The sequence below is a fragment of the Typopeltis vanoorti genome, chromosome 12 (genome assembly GCF_054136105.1).
Source record: "Typopeltis vanoorti isolate ZY-2024b chromosome 12, IOZ_Tvanoo_1.0, whole genome shotgun sequence".
NCBI classification, from domain to species: Eukaryota; Metazoa; Arthropoda; class Arachnida; order Uropygi; family Thelyphonidae; genus Typopeltis; species Typopeltis vanoorti.
Genome location: NC_143560.1, coordinates 52770604 through 52792893, shown reverse-complemented (window position 1 = coordinate 52792893; position 22290 = coordinate 52770604). Strand labels below are relative to the sequence as shown.

General features: G+C 36.2%; 1 protein-coding gene across 4 annotated transcripts in view; it reads left to right on the top strand.

The window, feature by feature from the left end:
• Nucleotides 1–22290, top strand: part of faf (ubiquitin carboxyl-terminal hydrolase-like faf) — a 1099079-nt gene that overhangs the window by 413342 nt on the left and 663447 nt on the right. For all 4 annotated transcript variants that reach the window (XM_090401226.1, XM_090401227.1, XM_090401224.1 and 1 more), the window contains 2 exons: nucleotides 9738–9862; nucleotides 17913–18067. In XM_090401226.1, coding sequence (XP_090257352.1) covers nucleotides 9738–9862; nucleotides 17913–18067 — 280 coding nt within the window. The remainder of the gene's footprint in view (nucleotides 1–9737; nucleotides 9863–17912; nucleotides 18068–22290) is intronic.

Sequence of the window (22290 nt, the reverse complement as noted above, 5' to 3'; positions counted from 1 at the left end):
ATACAAATATATGTGGTTTATTATTTTACACAAAGTAGGAAGAATTTACTTTGGAACTGTAGAGGTTTTGAACATCATCATTATGTTTACAATGAATGTATGTAAATACATATATTCATTCATCATGGCATTTCTTTAGTATTGCAATACTTGAAATACTGGAAATACTTTATCCAAGAGGCCATATATCAATCTTTAATTGGATTGAACTTTTGATTAAATCCTTAATTAAAACTGTAAATATTGGACAGGCTAGACCTATTCCTTATAAATCAAAGTCAGTCAGTGCCAAGCAGCCTTGAACATCTTTCCGTAGTGAACATCACCCATTAAAACAGCAAGATTAGCAATTCCAAATTTAGAAAGTCAACTATTCACTTAGTCAAATTTAAATTTCAAACTCTAGGTTATCAACAAGCTGTTATAATCCTATAATGTCTAGAAGTTCTTAAATTATTGACTGGTGTATACCCTCAAGATATGTCAATATTATGATAATTTAAATAACTATTTTATTGTTAACATATTTCTTTTTTCCAAGCGTTAAAATTGTTGTCAACACATATTGTATACTGATAGCTTGTTCTTTTAGGGATATTCATTGAAAAGTAAAAACTGCTTTTCTGATAAAATTTGAGTTCAAATCACATCTAGAACATAAAGAACCTGTATAAGGGCTTTTCAGATTAAGCTGATTTAGCCAGATACATACAGTGTCAAGTCCCCTCCCGAGAAACTTGGGATTTTCATTCTGCAAAACAGACAGACTGATAAGCAGAACATACATACATACTTTACAGACATTGATCAATGCCATACATTGATCTTATTACCTTAGTTGTTTTGGCTGTATTGCTAAATAATAAGGTTTTTTTGCTTATTTCTGTTCTGTATAAATTTATTTGAATTAATTACCACCAGCTGTACTTCTATTATCTGTTTCTATATATAATTTATCATCCTTGTTCAATGCTTCTAAAAGATGTAACTTATTGTAATGCTTTGTTATTGAAAATGCAGCTGATGTTTTCTATTTTCCTGCAATTTTTTAAATTGATTTTTCATATCATCACAACAGTTAATTTGGTTAAAGACTCTTGGGAGCATATCATCTGACAAAGGGTGAAGAACAAAGCTTAATATCTTATGTGAATATCAGATTTAATATCACTTTTCTTAATAATGTAGTTCATGCAGATTATAAATGACATAGAAGTTGTATACTGCTCAACTTTAAACCTGATTTCTCATCAAACAATCTTCCACGCACAGCGTAGAAGCTGTGTTCCACGTATCTACAGATAAGGCTTTTATTTTTGTGAATATTAGTACTTTTAGTAATTATTTTTGGTTATATCTTATTTTTGACTGTAAATAGAGTGTGTGCATGTGCGAGTGAAATTTAATATGGAATACTGTTTTGGAAAGCATTTTAATACATGGCATCTGTACAAAGAAAATTTTGGCCATGTTAAACATGAGAGATCTTTTATGATAAAATGTATGTTTTATGTAATTGTTGCCGACAGTGAACTGGTTGTGATATGAAAGTGTGAATGGAGAGAGAATTTGTTGTAAATGTTTTGTGTGCCAGTGCAAGAAATGCGAGTTGCATAGAAAGCAGAAAAAAATGAATTGACAAATGTTAATGATGTAAGGAAAAGTAGTGAAAGTGGTCTGGCGAATGCAGAGTAGTGGATGATAGTGATCAGAATGAGAGTGTGAAAGAAGTGGCTGATGAAGTGATGGTAAGGAGTGAAATAGTGTGTTTACGATATGTCCTTCACAGGACAAAATGGGAACTAGACCAACTGGAGAATCAATTTTTGTGTGGTAGAGGTGGGAGAATGAGAGAAAATGCGAATTTGGAAAGTATGAAACTGCAAATAAGGATACGGTATTGTGTGTAGATTCAAAGATAAATAGGTGTACTTAATGAGCAAGTGATGAAAACAAGTTTTCCAGGAGTGAAAAATAAGGATGTTCGTGAATGGAGAAGTGAAAGATGATTGTAATGGTAGAACAAATAATTTGAAAGGGGAGAAATATGCAATGAGAGAAGATGTGAAAAAGCTGTTGAAAGAAGCAAAAATGATGAGTAAGAAAATGAAGATTGTGAGTCTGCTGCCTCAGTAAGATGGGAGGGAATTGGGAAGATGGGCCATGATTGCTAATGAGTCAATGGGAAGATTGTTCAGGAGGATGTTGTGCAGTTTATTGATGTATGGAATGAATTTGATGGATGAAAGAACTTATATATGCCTGACAGATTACATTTAACTGGTTTTGGAGTTAGATGGTTGGAGAAAGTGCTTAGTCATCATTTGGAAGTGCATTTAGTTTGGTTCCAGAGCTCCCCCACTCACCACAGAGCGATGCATGGATGCCCACTGAACTGTAAGCAATGACTCTGTTCAGGAGTGGAATGCCAGGGCTACCCCAGACAATACACCAGCACTACAGCAAGCCTTGGATCCAAAACCTGGACTGTGGGATGAGAGACTTACTGCAACACTGTTCACCCTTGCAGGCAAGCCTACTAGTCGATGAATCCTGGCTGTGCCATCCAGTACCACCTGTCTTGCCGAAGCAGAGGCCAGAGTAGTGCAAGACTACCAGGATCCCCCTTTCCAGATGTCCATGGGTCTCACTGCAAAGGAAACAGAGCATTGGATCCCAGTGATGGTGGTCTGGAAGAAAAGATGGTTAAAAAGACTCAGGAGAAGTAGAGCAAAAAATAAAGGAAGAAAAGTAAAGAAGAAGAAGAATGAAAAAGGCCAGTGCAATCAGTGTGTGTGTGGGGGGGGGGGGGGTCCTGTCCACTACAGATAGGTGTGGCATAGAAAGAGGGTATATGCAGGCAAGTGGGTAATATCATTAAACATGAGCTGCAGAAAAAGAAAATGCTTTGGAGTGTTGTTGTTGTCTTGTCTTTTGAAGAGTCTTGGATGTTTCTGTGTGCTCCTTGAACAGCTTTGGCTATGTCAATGATTTTGTTTGTATAGAGCTGTTGTTCAGGATTAGGATCTATTTCTTTCAAGGCCGCTGCAATTGCTGGACAGGTAAAGATGTGAGTGGGTGTCAGTTCAGTATTGGGGCAGTTGTTGCAGTTTCTATATGTTCTCGTATCATCTGTATTGATCTTCATTCCTCTATAATGTCCTGTTCGTAGTCTTGCTATCATGGTGGAGGTCTTTCTGTCAACATCGATTTCAGGAATTTGATGTTGTATCACTGATTTCAGTGGAATTAGTTTAGCTTTTGCTAGTGTGTTAGCATCAGCAAGAGTTAACATGTGAGTTTCTTGGTTGAGTTCCCTGGCCTCTTTTGCTAATTTATCAGCTGCTTCATTGTAATCGATGCCTACATGAGCAGGAATCCATTGTAAAATGCAACTTTTTCCTAAACACTTTAGTTGATTTAAGAGTTTATGGGTGTCTTGTGTGAGCTTGGTATTGCCATTTTTGATTGCCTCCATAGCTGATCTTGAGTCACTGTAAATTATAATTCCCTCAGATTGTTGAGATGATGATAATTTTAAGTAGGCTTCAAGTGTTTTATTTATTGCATAAAGTTCGCTGGTAAAATTGGAAGTGATTCTCCCAGATCCAACTTTTATTGAAAGTTTTTCGCCTTTCAGGAGTAGAAGGAGAACACCAGCACCTCCATTAATCATATTGGTGTCTGACGATCCATTGGTATAACAAATAACTTGTTTGGAGGATGAAAGAAGGTTGATAGTATTTAGGCCTTTTTCTTTGAGCATTTCTTTTGGTTCTTTTTTTTTTTTTTTGTACAGAGTTTGGTAAGGTTTAGATTTATGGAAGTATTTGAAGGTAAAAGACTGGAAAATAGAGGTTCTTTGTTTATGTGGGCATTTAGCTGATCAAGACCTGTTTCTTTTGTGATAGTATCATCATATTGTAAAGTTGATGATCTGTGAAGTCTGCATTTTTGATTCCAATGTTCTTAAGTTTTTAGGAAGATATGATCGCTTTGGTAGCTTCTGATATTATTTATGAATTTTATGGTGGCAAATTTTCGTCTGTCATCAAGCAGGTCAAGCCCACATTCCTGTTGGACTCTGATGTTGTTAGTGGATGAGACTGCACCAATGATAATCTTGGATGCTTTTGCTTATATTTTGTCTAATTTTTCCTTTACTGATGAGGCAGAAGGTGACTAGATAGGTACTGCATATTCCATTATTGGCCTTATTAGTGTAGTGTAAGTAGATTTGAGGATTTTTGGCTTTGCACCCCAATTTGTTCCACAATGCCTTTTCAGTATATTTAATGTTTTTAGAGCTCTGTTGGAAATGTTATAGATGTGTTGTGCAAAACGTAATTCCTGATCAAGCGTAATACCAAGGTATTTTAGATTTGTGACTTTTTCAATTAGCTTGTTATTGATCATGACTTTGGGATTGTAGAAATGTCTATTTTTCCTGTCTGTACTAAAGGTGCTTAGTTTTGTTTTGTCCGGGTTGATTTTCTGTTTAAGTTCATCTAAACCTCTCATCGATTTGTTTAGAATCTCCTCTGATTTTTTGATTTAGCACTAGTGTGCCAGATGGCTATATCATCTGCATAGCAAGCTACTTTTATGTCTTCTGTAAGGTAGGGATGAATGTTATTGACATATAAAAGGAATAGTAAGGACTGAGTACTGAGCCCTGGGGAACACCAGCGCAGGTTCTCTGCTCTCTTGATATTGCTGCATTGATTCTGACTTTGATCTTTCTTCCTCTAATGAAATTAGCAATCCATATTAAAGCATTTCCTCTAATTCCAATATCATGTACTGTTTGTATTAATTTTTTGATCCAAACACAATCGAAAGAAGCAGTCATATCAAGGAAATTGGCAGTTGTCTTTTTTGTTGGTTTTTCCTGAAATGAGTCTATTATTGTTTGGCAGAAGTGGAATAATTGATCTGTTGTCAAATGATGGGCTTTATAGGCAGTTTGGTAGTAGTTGATTTTCTTATTTTTTGTCAGCCAGTGCATAAGCCCGGAGTGTATGATTCTTTCAGTAATTTTACAGAGTATACTAGTTAATGCAATAGGTCTATATCTTTGTCATTCTGCAGCAGGTTTCAGGATGGGTACAATAACTGATTTTTTCCATTCTTTTGGAAGTTTGGCTGTTCGCCAAGAGGTATTAAGAATGTCCAGTAGTTGGTGTTTGACCATATGACCAAAGATAAGATCATTACCAGGGGATTTATTAGGTGCAGTTTTCTCAATTGATGAATTTAGTTCACTTAGTGTAAATTCTTCAGAGAAGATGTCATTAGTTTGGTATGTTCTTGCTTGTTTTAGTATTTTACTTGTGAGTTTATTGAGGGTCTTGTTCTCTCTGTTATACTGAAGTTTGGAGTTGTTTGAATAGGTTTTTGCCAGTGTGTTTGCAATTTCTTGATCTGTAATAGCTTGTTTCCCAGCATGTATGATGAAGTTTGTTTTCTGTTGGTTCTCTTTTTTGATATTGTTGTCTAGGATTCTAATAATGTTCCAGTGTTGGCTGTCTTTTCTTGGATCCAGGTTACTGCATAGCTCTGCCCATTTTCTCTTGTTTGCACTTCCAAATTTCCTGCTCTATTTTGTGTGTTATGTCCATTAATTTCTTTCTGTATTCATCAGTTTTATTAATTCAGAATTGTTCATTGATTTTGTCTCTTTATGTAATCATTGAATCAATATTGTGATCTTTCCAGTATGGTATCCAGGTATTTTTCCTTTGCCTCTTGGTATTGTTGCTTTGGCAGCTTTGGTGATGTGTGAAGTAAGGATTTGTAATTTTCTGTCAAGGTTTCCAGAGACAGGTTCATCTTGACAGAGGCTCTCCAAGATTTGAGTAAACCTTGTTCAGTCGGCTTTTTTGAAGTTCCATGTCCTTTTGATTTGCTGTTCTTGATCAATCTTGAAGTTTAGTGTTGTTATTATGGGTCTGTGGTCACTGATGGCATTTCCCAAAATTTTCCATTGTGCACTTGATGCAGTGCTATAATTAATAGCTGTGATGTCAATAGCAGATTCAGTTCCCATAGTTTTAGAGAGATAGGTGCTTTGTCCATTGTTGATTGTTGTGAGTTTTCCAAATCTGTAAGGAGATCTTCCAGTTGTTGACCTTTATGGTCTAGATCAGGGGAACCCTGCGCTGGGCCTTTTGCATTTAGGTCACCAAGTATGATGGTTGTATCAGTTGGAGATTGGCTTAGCTTTTCAATGGTGTCTGTATCAATATTTGTATTATCAGGGTGGTAGACGTTTGTGATTGAAATAGAATGGTTTAGTTGGTGTATTTCAACAGCTTGAGCTTCCGTCGAACTGCTATTATTTAAATATTGATTTAGAATGATTTCTTTGAATTTGATTTCTGGGGTCTTCAAAAGGATAGCAAGCCCGTCACCTGCTCTTTCCTCTCTTTCCTAAGAACTGTGTAATCCTTTGATGCTGAAGTTCCAGATTTTTGTTCAGTTTTTCTTATAGACAAGCTATATGGATATTGTTTTTGTAAAGCATGTATTTAAGTTCATCCATTTTTCTCTGAGTACCATTAATATTGAGTTGCAAAATGTTAATATGAGTCCTCGTAGCATATTTATCATCAGGAGCCTGGACTGCAGCCCAAGACGTGGTAGCATTGGTTGATATCTTTCTATGACTCTTCATTGGAAAATTTGAAGTGTATATAAGGAGAAAGGAGACCAGCATAGTAAGGAAGGCCAAATCAGATTATGAGAAGAAACTAGCCAAGCAGGCCAAAGGAAATCCTGAAGAGTTCTTTCATTACAAGGCAAGTAAGAGGAAGAAAAACTGTAATGCCTGCTGATGGTGACAAGGTGACAGAAGCAGGTAAAATAGTTGAATTACTGAGTGGCCACTTTGCAAGGGTATATATCATCCAAGTAAGGTTATTTCTATACAAGTCTCTTGCAGAAGTGAATGAATTGGAGGTTCTTAGGATATTGCAGAATTTCTGTGTATTTCTCTGTAAATTCTGTGTACGACTGTGGGATTAAATGGGGTATCAACTCTCATTTTGCAATAATGTGCAAGGGAACTGGCAATGTCTATGACTATGCTGTTTAATTTAAGTCTCAGCTCTGGTAGAGTTCCAAGAGAGAGTGGAAAGAGAACAAAATATTTCCTTTGTATAAGGGAGGTTCTAAGACTGCTGTAGAAAATTATAGACCAATCAGTATTGCAGAAGTGATATTAAAAGTACTGGAAAAATTGATCAAAAAAAGAATTCAAGAATGGGCGGATAAGAATATGATACTTTATGATGGGTCATTCATGCTTTAGTAAATAATTAACTTTTTATAATAGAGTGACAGCTGAATTGGATAAGGGAAATGGCTACAAGATGATTCTGCTGGATTTTCCAAAGACATTTGACATAATACCACATGGAAACTGTGTGTTATGCAAATAAGAACATACGGCAATTATGACTCTGGTTATGTAGATAAGAGGGTGGCTGGTGGACAGATATCAAATCATGCTGTAAGCTCTCCACCTCACCTGATTAACTTAGATTAACTTACTCTACCCAATTTTGCATCATCAGCAAACAGTTGAATATTTCTTATGTCATTTAGGTACAAATTTAACAAGCCAATGTGAAGAGCTTACAACATGATTTAAACAGGCTGTCAATATGGACAAAAGATAATGGATGTCCCTTTAATGTGGAGAAATGTAAAGTTGTTCATTTTGGTGTAAATCGATTGCAAACTGTGTACAACATTGATGGAACTGTACTCCAGGAAATAGATGAAGCTAGGGATTTGGGGGCAGGGGGTAGTATTGATAAAGTTGCCAAGGTAGCTCATAAGATATCTTGACTGTTGAGGAACACAGCAACAATTATGGATAAGGAAATTGTTAATCCTCTTAATAAGGCCTTCATACATCCACATCCAGATTACTGTGCTGAGATCTGGTCTCCTGAATTTCTTGGGGATGATGAAGTGGAAGAGGATTCAGAAGTAGAGGCGAGCAACCAATGTGATGATTAGTCTGTGGAATGTTCTCTGTGAGGATAAATTGAGGAGTGTGTGTGCAGACTGGAAGTTGGTTGATAAGAAAACAAGAGTAGAAAAAAGAATGATAGAAACATTTAAGTTGCTTAAAGGGTTTTATAGAATTGATGCAGAGGAAATATTCCTGCACTAGAGGGAGCAGAACAAGAGGTCTTTCCTGGAAATCGAGTTTGGTTAATAGGGATATGAGGACTAGACTTTTCACTCTGAATGAATGGAATGGATTACCGGAGTCAGTTGTGACTGCTTTATCTGTTAATGGGTTCAAGGAGGCGTGTGATACGTGTGTTAAGGCTTAAGTGCTAGGAGAAACTCATGTTAAAAGCTTAATGGAGTGAAATAGCACTGAGACAGGATTAAAATATTAATTCTTCCAATATTTCATCTCAGTCACTGAGACATCATCAAATAGTATAATATGAGATTTAACACACACACACACACACACACACACACACACACACACACACACACACACACACACACACACACACACACACACACACACACACACACACACACACACACACAAACTAAGGGAAACATGGGGGACGAAAGACTAGAGTCCTGACTAGGTGGGGTACCCTCTGTGGGCACGTGTTAGCTGCCTAAGATGTAAACTGGGATCTCAAAGTATTAGAGCTTTTCATATTTTGGGAAGTTTAATGCAGCCATATTTATTTAAATTGGGCTGATTTTTGAGCACAGGTGCAGATTCGAAAAATAGCCTTTCTCTTCTAAATGAATAGCAATGGTTCATGGTGGTGTTTTTTCTACCTCATTCTATGTGCGTTATCTAAAGCATGGTCCGCAAGGACCATGCTTTAGATAACGCATTAGATGACTGTAGTCATGACTCGATGTATATTTTTTATCTTCCATACAAATGTTGGCTGATCGTCCTGTTAGTCCATAGTAAGCCAACTTGCAGAAACAGGACACTTTATAAACTCCCACCCACAGAGAGAAGAGAGAATACGGAGCTGATCTTTAGTAAAATGTATAATGATAGCAAGCTTTTGGTGGGACTTGAAAGCTATGCAGAAATTGTATTTCTTTAAAACTCAGGCAATTTTTCTGAAGTGCCAGAGATATAGGGGATGATGATAGCATTACTAAAATTTTAATATAAATTAAAATTTATAATGGACATGCATAAATCCTGTATGTGTGTCCATTGTTAAAAAAAAAAAAATAAAACATCTTCTCTCCCATATTTTTAGTGTGGATGCACTTTGTAATATAACATTTGGTAACAAAGCTTCAAGAATTTGTCAAAATGAATACTTCACCTTAGGCTGCATTTTATACTGAAAACTGAAAATAGTAATAACATTTTCCTTTTTTATTTCTTTTCTTTTTTAAGACATAATCAATTTTCAGTCCTCATCCGATTTGAGGATTAGAACAATTAAACCTGGCAGATAATTTATGCAGAAATATGAAAACGTATTGGAATCTCTTGGGAAAATTCAATTAGTGCATCATTGTTTTATTATTATTATTATTTATTAACTTACATATTTTCAAAAAACATTTGAATTTGGTATTCACTCTTTGTTGAGTACTGATCTTATCTTTAAAAGAGCATGAAAAAGAAAAGGTCTGAACTTATATTTGTGGTTTGTTTTGCTTTTTAATGAACTTTAATTCATTATGTTACAATCCATTTAATTGTTATCTAGATATGCATACTGTAGAAAGATTGAAAGCCATTTGCATGGATGATATGAAAACTGGACATCAGTCCTCTCCATTAGAACCCATTTTCTTTGGCACCTCTCCTTCTCAAGTTCTTTACAGTTTAGAGGCAAGTAACTCGAGTTTTACAGTTTAAAAACATTTCTCTTGTCTCTAATTTTTTTTTTTTGTTAAGTTTATAATACATAATAAATTAAGAAATTAATGGCAGTTATTTTGTATGATAACTGTTAATAGAATTAGCATGGTTAGAATATGTATATTGACAAGGAAGCCTTGTTAGCTATTTAAAAATATTAAAGAAAACTTCAGAACCTCAAAATTTGGGCCTCTTTTTGTCTATGCATTACAGCTATTTTTTTTTTTTTTTTTGGTTGTTGAGAGAAAGAACAAATCTTCACTTTGAAAATACAGTAATCTACCATTTATCTGACCACATTAAGAAGGCAATATGCCATTCAGATGATTGATGGGTCACATAATTGAGACCAGTTCCATGGTGCTATACCAAAACTTGACTAACTTGTTAAGAAGACTCTTATTAACATGGTTAATTGGGAAGTCTTTGTTTTCAAGGTTGGATAAACAGTGGATTACTTTGTTCTGCATCTAGTGTAATATGGTATAAGATGTATCAATGTAGTTAAAAAAAAAATTTAAAAAAAAACATTCTATGGCCATGTTTTATGACATTCTCAGTCACTAGGTTGCATTCATAAAGTAGAAACAATCTTCATTATCCAGTTCATTAATCCAAGTTCTTTTCCAATTGTGCTGATTTCTTCAATAATGTTATCGGCTGGGTTATTAAAACCAATGAAATCATTTGCACAGTGAGGTAAGACCTTCTGCCACACAGCTCTCATATTGTTGGCAGTGACTTCCTCCCATGCTAAATGAATATTTTCTACTGCTTTGCTTGATATTGTATTTTTTTCCAAAACTCTGGTAAAGAAATTGCATTCTCTTTCTTGTGTTAAGGGCTGGACAAAGGTTCTACTAAGGTAGTATGCTTTTAAACGATAATATGACCCCTTGGTCCATCGGCTAAAGTAAAGAAATTGTATTTCTGGACAAAAAAAAACAATCTTCATATTTTCATTAAGATCATCAAGTCCCCTAGGATGTCTGGGAAGTCCAATAACAAAAAGACTTTAAAGGTAAGATTATTTTTCTTGCAATAATCTGCAACTGAAGGACAAAAATAACAGTTGAACTACTCCTTGAAAAGAGTTTTGGTTACCCAAGCCTTCTTATTTGTTTTCCAAATTACTGGCAATTTTTGTTGGTTACATTCTCTTAATGATCTTGGATTTTGCACATGACACACTAACATGGACTTGAGTTTAAAGTCGCCTTCTGCATTGCCTTCTAATAAAAGCGTAAGATGATCATTAGATACTTTGTATCCTGGTTGAGATGCTTCAGTTTTAGCTAGGAAAGTTTTTGCTAGCATATGCTTCCAAAAGAGAGACCCGTTTCATCAACGTTTAATATTTGACCATCATCATAATCACCCTCCTGAATTATCTTGTGCAATTTTTCAAGAAACTTGACTGCAGAATCTTTATCAGCACTAACAGATTATCCTCTTATTCTTACGGTATGCAGTCCAGCTTGATTTTTAAAACGGTCAAACCATCTCAAACTCACAGTAAAGCTTTGACATTCCTCTTGAAATTTAGTCTCTTCCAATGATGTAAAAATATTGAGAGCTTTTTCCTGAATATTCCTTGTAATAAGAGGTATTCTTTTTTTGATAATAATCCTCACTCCAGAGCAATAGAAGATGTTCCGTCTTGATCATTAAATAGCTTCTATTTCAGATAATCTGCATGCTTAAAGAAGCAGTAGAAACTTTTTCTTGATCTTTGTATTCTTTTTGATAGTTAATATTTGGTCCCTTTTTACTAAATATGATACATTATATTGGATTTTTTATTGGACATTATTTATCTAAACATATATACATAATCGTTGACAAGTCTCACCAGCTATGGTCTGTCTGGCTTTTTCAAGACGAGAAAGGTTATACTAACATTAAATGCTAAAACAAAAGAATGCAGTAACGACCTAAAAATCGGTTAAACAAAATTGAAGAGCTCGCGTGACATCAAGAGCATAAAGCGCAGAGACTTAGTCATTGTTATTAAACCTCGTTTTATAATTTTTCGTGTAATTGAGTTCTACTAAACATAATGAATTTATTAAGTTTTTCCAAACGTCTTTTAATATTATGCCTTGGTTTCTATTGAGGTTGTCTCCTGTCCGGAGTACCACTGTAGCTTCTTTAATGTATGGCATTGAGCTGTTGTTCCAATCAATGGAATGGTTTGAAATTGAGAAATGATGCACTAATCCTGAGGTGTCTGTTCTGTTATTATTTACATCTCCAACATGTTCTTTCTTTCGGATTTCTAGGCGTTGTGAAGTTTGGCCTACGTAAGTCAGTCCACATGAACATGGTATGCTGTAAACTCCTGCTCCTGTGTATTCGTAGAAAGCGATGCTGTCCTTAGGAGATCTTAACATGTGTTGTGTAGTTGAAATAGGTTTAAAAGCAACCCTGATATTAAAAGGCTTCATGATTCTTGCTATTTTGATGGAGACTGAGCATGCATAAGGTATGACGATAGACGATGCATACTGTATCACTAGAGGTTGTTGCTGGGGGGTTGTTTCTATAGAGGATCTTTTGAATTGTGTTTAACCATTTTTGGATGGAGTTTTTGATATAAGTGAGAGCTCATCAAGAACATCTTTTAATCCCCTGTGACCACCGTGTGCATGGAGAAACTAGAAAATGACATCCTAGCAAAAATAACTCCGAAACCATCAGTCTGGTGGAGATATGTTGAGGATGTGTTCATCGTGTGGAAAGACACAGAAGATACCTTACATGAGTTCCTCCAAAAAAATAAATTCTTTCCATCATAAAATTAAGTTCACATTAGAATTAGAAAACTACCATCAATTACCATTTTTGATGGTAGTTTTCTAATGTACTAGTTAAAAAACAAGATAATGGACAAATCAAGCTCACAGTCTATCGCAAACCTACAGACACCGGACGTTATCTTCATTTTACATGTAATCATCATTATGCACAGAAACTTAGCATCATACATATGCTAAAAAACAGAGCAAAAAATATCATCACAGAAGAAAAAGATGTTCTTGATGAGCTCTCACTTATATCAAAACTATCCAAAAATGGTTATCCACAAAATATAATTCAAAAGATCCTCTATAGAAACAACCCCCAGCAACTAGTGACACAGTACGCATCGTCCATCGTCATACCTTATGCAGGCTTAGTCTCCATCAAAATAGCAAGAATCATGAAGCCATTTAACATCAGGGTTGCTTTTAAACCTATTTCAACCACACGACACATGTTAAGATCTCTTAAGGACAGCATCGCTTTCTACAAATACGCAGGAGTTTACAGCATACCATGTTCATGTGGGCTGACTTACGTAGGCCAAACTTCACAAAGCCTAGAAATCCAAAAGAAAGAACATGTCAGAGATGTAAATAATAACAGAACAGACAACTCAGGATTAGTGCATCATTTCTCAATTTCAAACCATTCCATTGATTGGAACAACAGCTCCATGCCATACATTGAACAGGATTATAGATGTAGAATCTTTAAAGAAGCTGCAGTGGTACTTCAGACAGGAGACAACCTCAATAGAAACCAAGGCATAATATTAAAAGACATTTGGAAAAGCTTAATAAATTCATTATGTTTAGCAGAACTCAATTACGCAAAAAATTATAAAACGCAGTTTAATAACAATAACTAAGTCTCCACGCTTTATGCTCTTGATGTCAAGCAAGCTCTTCAATTTTGTTTAACTGATTTTTAAGTCATTACTGCATTCTTTTGTTTAAGCATTTAATGTTAGTATAACCTTTCTTGAAAAAGCCAGACAGACCATACCTGGTGAAACTTGTCGACGATTATGTATATATGTTTATCAAAATCATGGTCCAATAAAAAATCCAATATAATGTATCATACTTTGTATTTTTTGCTCTTAACTTCCAGCTTTTCCTCTAATGTAATGACTTTTCTTCTCTTTTTATTACTGTTGCTTTCTTTATCAGTCTTTCTCTTTTCCATATCAGGGATTGAATATAATAAAGCCTTATAGTTATCTAAATTAAAGCAAAAAATGGAGTAGTAATTGAGCAAGAGAACATTTTGCATGTGCGCTTGCAATGATAGCTTTGAGTCAACTGCCTAGTGTCGCTGGCCACTGCCCATGGGCTGCTAGATTGACAAGTGCCGCCGCTTGCTGCAGATTGGTGACAAAAAATTTTGCGTGCTCTAAAAAATGCATTAACTAATTAATCACTCAGTTAAAGCAGAAAATAGTATCATTTCATTCAATCGCGCTAATTTTTTATTGCTCATATCGTTAAGCTCATCACGTTAAGCGAGGTTTTCCTGTACTCAGGTGAGTTTGCCTCTTTACTTCTAGATTGTTCTACCTAGCTCCCTATAGGACTATGATTCCACCCACACAACCTTTGTACAATTTTCCTTACCAAACGAAATAGCCTGAGTTCATGGTGAACTGAAATAGCACTGAGATATCAGGAGGAAATATTATTGCTTGCATGAGGTCTACGGTATCTCTTAGTGCTATTGGTGAATAAGGAGGAGACATCAAAACCGATCATTAATTATGAAGACATCAAAACTGATTGTTAGTGTGTTGGAGTGGAAAGGTTTTCTGTACTGGCTTTAAAGTGGGGCTGAGTTTTTTTATGTGGGAAGGTGTGTTGCCAGTATACTGTGTGAGCACTTTGGCTAAATGTATGGCTAATCTTTCTCAGGACTCTCATATCTGTGGTCTCTCGTCTTTGGTGTCGTTTTATTTCTAACCCAGCTCTCAGATCTATAAGTTAAAATCGGTTTGAACACTGTGTTGTATACAGCAAATTTATTGTTTTGACTAATTTATCTTTTATTCCATATAAATTTATTCACTTGACTTCCTACCATACCAGCTTTATTGATTCTGTTGTCTATTTACATATTTAATTTATCATCTTCACTAAAAATTGTGCCTAAGTAGCTGAAATGTTTTACTTGTTCTGTAGGTTCTCCATTCACAATACATTGATATTTTCAATGCTTCTGACTATTTTTTTTTCTTTTTCTCACAAAAAACTTAAATCTTTCATTTCTGATGATCACAGTTAACAAGTTTTCTTACTCACTGGTCATTACTGCATTCTATATAAAAAAATTTCTCTCATTTTAAAACACTCATTTCATTTCTCATTTCAAAAATTCTTATTTCAATTTCAATTAATAATTGAACACTACATAACATAGATATTTGGTTAGCTTTGATGCTGCCTCACTGTTCAGCAGCATTCCCTTAAATGGCACCTTATGACTTATAAGTTTTTTTTTTCCTCTTGATATCACAGATCCCTTTTCCTTTGCTATCCATTCTGGATATTTCTGTTGGAAGAAGAAAATTTAATAACAAATAGATGGTACCTTTATGGGTTCTTCTCTCAACCCCCCCCCCCCCCCCCCACACACACCCAATTTTTTTATGGGATATTTTGCAAAACAAGGTCTTGACTCAGCCCCCTCTCAAACTTTCTACCTGGTTAAAATATGTGGATGATGTGTTCTGTATTTGGTCTGATTGCTCAGACACATTACCAGCGCAATGGTCTGCAAGACCAGAGTGGCTGTATTGGTGAAACCGGATGTAGTCTTTGATATTTGAAATTCTGATATTAGCTGTCCTGCCTGTTTGGCTAAAGTAGGACAGATTACAGCTACAAGGGACCTGGTATACACCAGGTAGGTCGGGGGGGGGGGGGGGGGATTTAGTAGAGCGGATATGGGATGCCAATTTTTTATATGGTCTGTAACAAGAAGTTAAGTCATGTTTTTTTAGGATTTTTGTAATTTTTTCCGAGGTGCCTCAGATATAGGGTATGGTGATGGAGTTAGAGTAATCCTTGTTGTGTGTGTGTGGGGGGGGGGGGGGGGGTTAAATTTTTTATTTTTTTAATTTTTTTTTTTTTTTGGGGGGGTAGCCATTGGCTGAGAAAGTGTTGAGAATGTGGTTTAGTTCTGTGGTTAGGGCATTGTCATTTGAGTAGATAAGTTTAGCCCTGTTGTATAGTGTCTTAATGACTCCATATTGTTGTGAGGAGGGGTGGTGGGATTGTTGGTGAATGTATCTGTCTGTATGGGTGGGTTTTCTATAGACTGAGAAAATCAAGTTCCATCAGGCTAGCGGGTGACTAGTGTGTCTAAGAAAGGAAGGCAGCTGTTTTTTTCTTCTTCCAGGGTGAATTTGATTCTGGGGGGTTGGTTGTTTAAGTGTGTTAGGAAGGAGAGGAGTGCATCGGAGCCATGTGGCCAAATAGTGAACACATCATCAACATAGTGAAGCCATATGGTTGGTTTTTGTGGGTGAGAGTTTAAGGCTTTCTCTTCAAAAGTCTCCATATAAAAGTTGGTCAAGGGTGGGGAGAGTGGAGAACCCATGGCTGTCCCCTCTATTTGTTTGTAGAATTTTCCTTGCCAAACAAAATAGCCCGAGTTCATTGTGAACTGAAATAGGACTGTGATATCGTGAGGAAATTTAGATTGGATTAGCTCTAAGTATTCTTTGAGTGGGACATTTGTGAATAAGGAGGAGATATCAAAACTGACCATTACGTCAGTGTGTTTGAGTGTAAGGTTTTCTATGCTGGCTTTGAAGTGGGCTGAGTTTCTTATGGGTGAAGGTGTGTTGCCAGTATAGTGTGAGAGCTTTGGCCTAATGTTTAACTAGTTTGTATGTGGGGGAATCAATGCCGTCCACTATGGGATGTAATGGCACATTTTCCTTATGTATTTTTGGAAGTCCATAAATACGGGGGGGGGGGGGTATGGAGTTAAATGGTTTTATTGTTAGTGACTTCTACAGGCCAAGAAGTGACCTTCTTAAGGAACCTGTGGAGTTTTCTAATTTGTGAGTTGGTGGATTGTACTCGATAGGGAGGTAAGTAGCCCGATCTAACAATAGAGCATTCAGCTTACTTGTGTAATCCTTTTGGTTAAGCAATACTGTGGTGTTCCCTTTATCTGCTATGGTGATTATTATTTCCTTGTTTTTCTTTAATTCTAGTAGAGATTTAATTTCCTTACTGGGCATGTTAGTTTTGGATGGTTTTGCTTTGGTCAGAACACAAGCCACATCCAGTCTCATATCATTGGTGACGTGGTTTGGAAGGTGTCATATCCCGCATTGAGTTTGTATCATAATATCAGAATCAAATACACCCTGGAAGAAAAAAAAATACAACTGCCTTCCTTTCTTAGTCACGCCAGTCTGATGAAACCTTAGTTTTCTCAGTCTATAGAAAACCCACCTATACAGGCAGATACATTCACCAACAATCCCAGCACCCCCTTCGCAACAATATGGAGTCATTAAGACACTGCACAATAGGGCTAAACTTATCTGTTCAAATGGCAATGTCCTGATCACAGAACGGTTCTTCTTAAATTCTGATGACTCGAATTTTGAAGACTCGAAAGGGGCTTCCGACCTCCCACCCCACCGAGTTTCCGACTGGTAGGCCAGTTTTCTTTGAATTCCGATGACCCGAATTTTGAAGACTCGAAAGGCGGGGGTTCTGCCCATCCCCTGAGTTACGGACTAATAGGCCGGTTCTCCTTGAAAACTCGAAAGGGCGGTTCTGCCCCACCCCCCTTCCCGTCGGCCATCCCCCGAGTTCTGGACTGGTAGGCCACTTCTCCTTGAATTGTGATGACTCTAATTTTGAAGACTCGATAGGGGATTTCCTCTCCCCCTCTTGCACCTACTATGCCCAATCCCCCCCGAGTTCGGACTGGTAGGCTGGTTCTCCTTGAATTCTGATGACTCGAATTTTGAAGACTCTGCACTCAGGGTAGCCCAGAGTTTCAAATAACTTGACAAAAAACGTGACACGAAAATGTTACAAAAAACGCTTATCATTTTATATTATAGAGTAGATATATATGATATGAAAATAAGGTGCCTTGTATTTTATTTATATCTTATTTTATTTATTTTTTTGAGTCAATGCTGTGATTTCCTACCTGATGTCAGTTGTTAATGAATTTATTGTCTATATAGGTGGTATATTCCCTCTTGATGCCAGCTCAAAATCCAATGTCTGTAGATGTGCAAGAATTTCAGATTAATTTCATTAAAAGTGGAGGAATACCTTGTGCACTTGGAATGTTGACTAAAAATAATTTCCTGTGTAATGCTGATATTCCTACAAAGAGGTAGACCATCAACAATCTATTACTAAAATAAAATGTAAAATATAAAAATTATGAAGCACAGCTTCATAATTTTTATATTTTAACTTTCAATACTTACTAAGTTTTAATAGTTGTAAGTCATAGGCATAGCTGAAACCATGATTTTTAAAGTTAAATGAAATTTTTTGTAAGACTTAACAAAACTGTTATTATGTATATCTTGTCTCACTTAATTTCATCATTTTAAACAGACTTAAAAATTATTAAAAGTGATGGACTTCGTCTTCCACCTGAAGACTATCACAAACATCCATGCAGGGCTGTGCCAACCCGAGGGTGCACAGAACCCGGGGCGGCAACATTGATAGGGCAGCATTTTATGTAGCTAATATCTAATTTGGATTATACAATGCTGTATTAGGGGCGGCCAATAAAAGTTTGCACCCATGCAGCAAATACCCTTGGCGTGCCCCTGCATCCATGCCACATGAATGTTTGTGATTCGAACTAGCAGCCTGTTGGTTGGAGAGTGTGTAAGCTAACCAGTCATCAGGCTGGCATTCCTGGTTCACCCTTTTCAAAGGATGATTTTCATCTTTGGATCAAGTTCATTATCATTATGTAAAAAAGAAACTCATTATTTAGCTGTCTCATACATTATGGTCACTTTTATCTAAGTCAGATAGCTCTGTTTTATTTTTTTAAGTTACTTTCACTGGAAGATATATTCAACCGGACTCTACTTATCATCATCAGTCTGCATAATAGTATATTCCCATCATGACTGTTTATGGTATCAGACAATATGAAAAACCATTTTGTTGGCTGACTCCCAAATTGCTAACCCATTTTCATTTATTCATTTTCCAGATGGATATCTAATAATGGTGCACACCACAAGTTAAAAATTGAATGTACTGTATGAGACGCACTTTTTTCCTTTGAAAATAGGACTGAAAAACAGGGTGCATCTTATATGCTCATACTCTGTTTTTTTTTTACTTTCATTTCCAGAAATTTTCTCTGTCCAAGTTATGTGATTTCTTTCTTGCTTCATTGCGGTTTGTGAGAACATTCCAGTTACGTAGAGTTCAGTGGATGCATATGTTGTCGCGGTTGATGTGAATGGTGATAAATTTTTGCCGTTAAATTTTCTCTAAATTTCTTGGCAAATTGTGGCTGAAAAACGTTGGCATTGCTACAATATTGCATACAAGCTACGTGTGATTTCATATGCTAAAGAACATGGAAACAGGGCTGCAGAGAGGCATTTCGGGCCACCCCCAACTAAGAAAATTATAAGAACTTGGCGTAATCAGGAAGAGGGATCTAAAAAAAGCAACTCATAGTAAACATAACCTACAAAGTGGAACTGCAAAATGGCCAGAACTTGAGACAGAACTGAATACTTGGATTTTAGACCACAGAAAAGGAGGACTTTCAGTGTCTACAAAAATGATTATTCATCAAGTGAAAGCGATAGCCACTAACAGAGGGATCGCCAACTTTACTGGATCAACATCATGGTGTTCAACATTCATGAAGAGAAACCAGCTATGTATGCAGACTAAAACAAAAATATCACAAAAGATGCCAGCTGAATATGAAGAAAAAATTATTGAATTTCATCGATTTGTCATTAACGCACGGAAACGAGAAAATTTTGAACTTGCGCAAATAGGAAACATGGACGAGGTTCCGTTGACTTTTGATGTGCCCTCAAACAAAACTGTAGATTCCAAGGGCACAAAAGGTGTTACTGTTAAAACTTTGGGGAACAAAAAGCTCACTACATGGTTGTTTTATCCTGCTGTGCTGATGGAACAAAATTGCCGCCACTATTGATTTTTAAAAGGAAAATGCTACCCAAAGAAAAACTGCTTAAAAGAATGTTTGTACATGTTCACTACACTTTGACCTACTCACACGCTTTTGCGTGTGAGTAGGTCAAAGCTTCATGGGATGCTGTGAAAACTGAGACAGTGGTTAAATCATTTAAGAAGTGTGGCATTAGTAATGCAATGGATGGTACAGAGGACAATTTGTTGTGTGAGAACTCAGATTTTGATTTAGAAGAGGTTTCAAGTGTCTCTTCATTTAGCTCTTGAGATGAATTTCTGGGTTTTGACGAAGAAGATTAAAAGGTGGGTACTCTTTCCTAGTTAGATTAGGTATTTGTTGAAAGTAGACCTACTTATTACTTTATATTTGAAATACTATAAATTCATTATAATATTCAGTGATAAAGTTTTTTTTCCTAAAAAATGTGTAGAAAAAATGGAGTGCATCTTATATGCCAGCAAATACAGTAATTTATGTCATTTGTCATAGTTGCATCTCTTCATTCCTTTCTGGGCATGCTGAGGTCATCTTCCAGTAATGTCTTTCACCCCCCCCCCCCTTCCTCTGTGTGTGTGTGTGTGTGTGTGTGTGTGTGTGTGTGTGTGTGTGTGTGGACACACACACAAGAATATATTATCATTATTATACCTCCAGGGAGTCAAGGACTCATTGAGGAAAGCCATATGTCATCAACTGTTATACTTAAACTCATTCCTTCTAAATGCAATCACTCATGGTTCAATGACATAAAAATCTAGTTCACACTGCCCTTTTAACTGAATGCGAACTTAACTTCCACAAAAGCCTCCTCGTTCTTTCTCCACCTTCCATATAATGAAAAATGTTATCAACTGATATCCTATAACATCCTTTCAAAAATTTATAGATCACTATTATATCACACTCTGCTTTCCACTGTATGCAGTCCACATACTCTCACTCTATCCTCATAATCTACATTTCATAATCATGATATCATCACTTGCAGTCTTTTCATGGCTTCTTTATCCTGTTGGAAACCAGGAGACTAAATCAACATACAACAGGTGCCGTCCTATACTTAAGGCACAAAACAGGTCAACTTTGTGCCTGAAGTATTTTCAAGAGTGGGGCAACTTGTTATAGAAGTATATAAAAAGGACATAGCCATAAGTGAAGTACACTGCTGACAAATGCAGGAAAACAGTTTTATAAACTGTGAGATAACAAAGTTCATTGTATATAGAAACTAATGACTTCACATTGCTTGCCTGAGTATCCCATAATGCAAAGCACATATCCTTTCGGACATGTATAATGCTATGCATTATGAGAAGGGTCACCTCCCAGACTGGTTTTGGCCTCTATCAAAGATTTTTTTTTTTTTTTTTTCAAGATTACATGATAGTCATCATTCACTGTGTAGAATTTTCAAGGACAAAACCACATGTTAGAGCATTGCTTTTAAGAAAATAACACTTGGCGTTTTGCCTCAATATCAGGGTCATCATCAGGAAAACACACACATATAAACAAGACACAAGCTACAAGACTTAGCTTGTAGTTTCTGTCTCTTCATCAAGTGTAGTGGTAGCACTGTATACTACTATGTGTGTGCCCATTATTATACATATGTGCATCATGAAAACAATAATGATAATAATGTTCCATTTAGCAGTGGATTTGAGGCTATTTGGTGGGAAGAGGAGTCTTAACAGGATGAAATACATGATGGCTCATAAGTCATGGAACATGTCATAGAAAGGGCCTGTCTTTGATTGTTATGGTTGACTTGAATTTTTCAAACATTGTTTGGGTAGAAGAGAAATCTCATGATAAGAATGAAGTAGAATTTTTTTGAATTGCTGCAAGACAACTTTCTTAAGTGAAAGACAGAACTCAAGATCAAAGAGCATTAGATTTGTTCCCAGCATCAGAAAGGGTTTCTGTTAAGAATGTGACTATTTTACCACCAGTTGGGGACAGCAACAAAATTGTGCTTTCCTGGGAAGTAGCTAATTATATTGATGTTCCAGTAAGGACAGATTACATGCTGAACTACAAAGCTTTGAAGGAGAATACTATCTTTAGTCCCATGGTATCATTTACTGAATGAATGAGATGTCATCATCAATGCATGGGAAAATTGCAAGCCTTGATAAGCTGCACTTTGACTGCTGTATGCAGATTTGGTGTCCTAGGTTCCAAGAAGAGTTACAAAGATTATAGGATTATGGAATTTAGATTATGAGGACAGATGGAAAGTATATGGACTACAGATGAAATGATATGGTAGAGGTCTACAAACTTCTGAATGGGTATCGTCTGATGAAAGTTTTCATTATATGGAAGGTTGGGACAGAACAACATAGAGTTCCTTCCTAATATTGTCACTTTTAATATCATTCGGCTATTGATGCCAT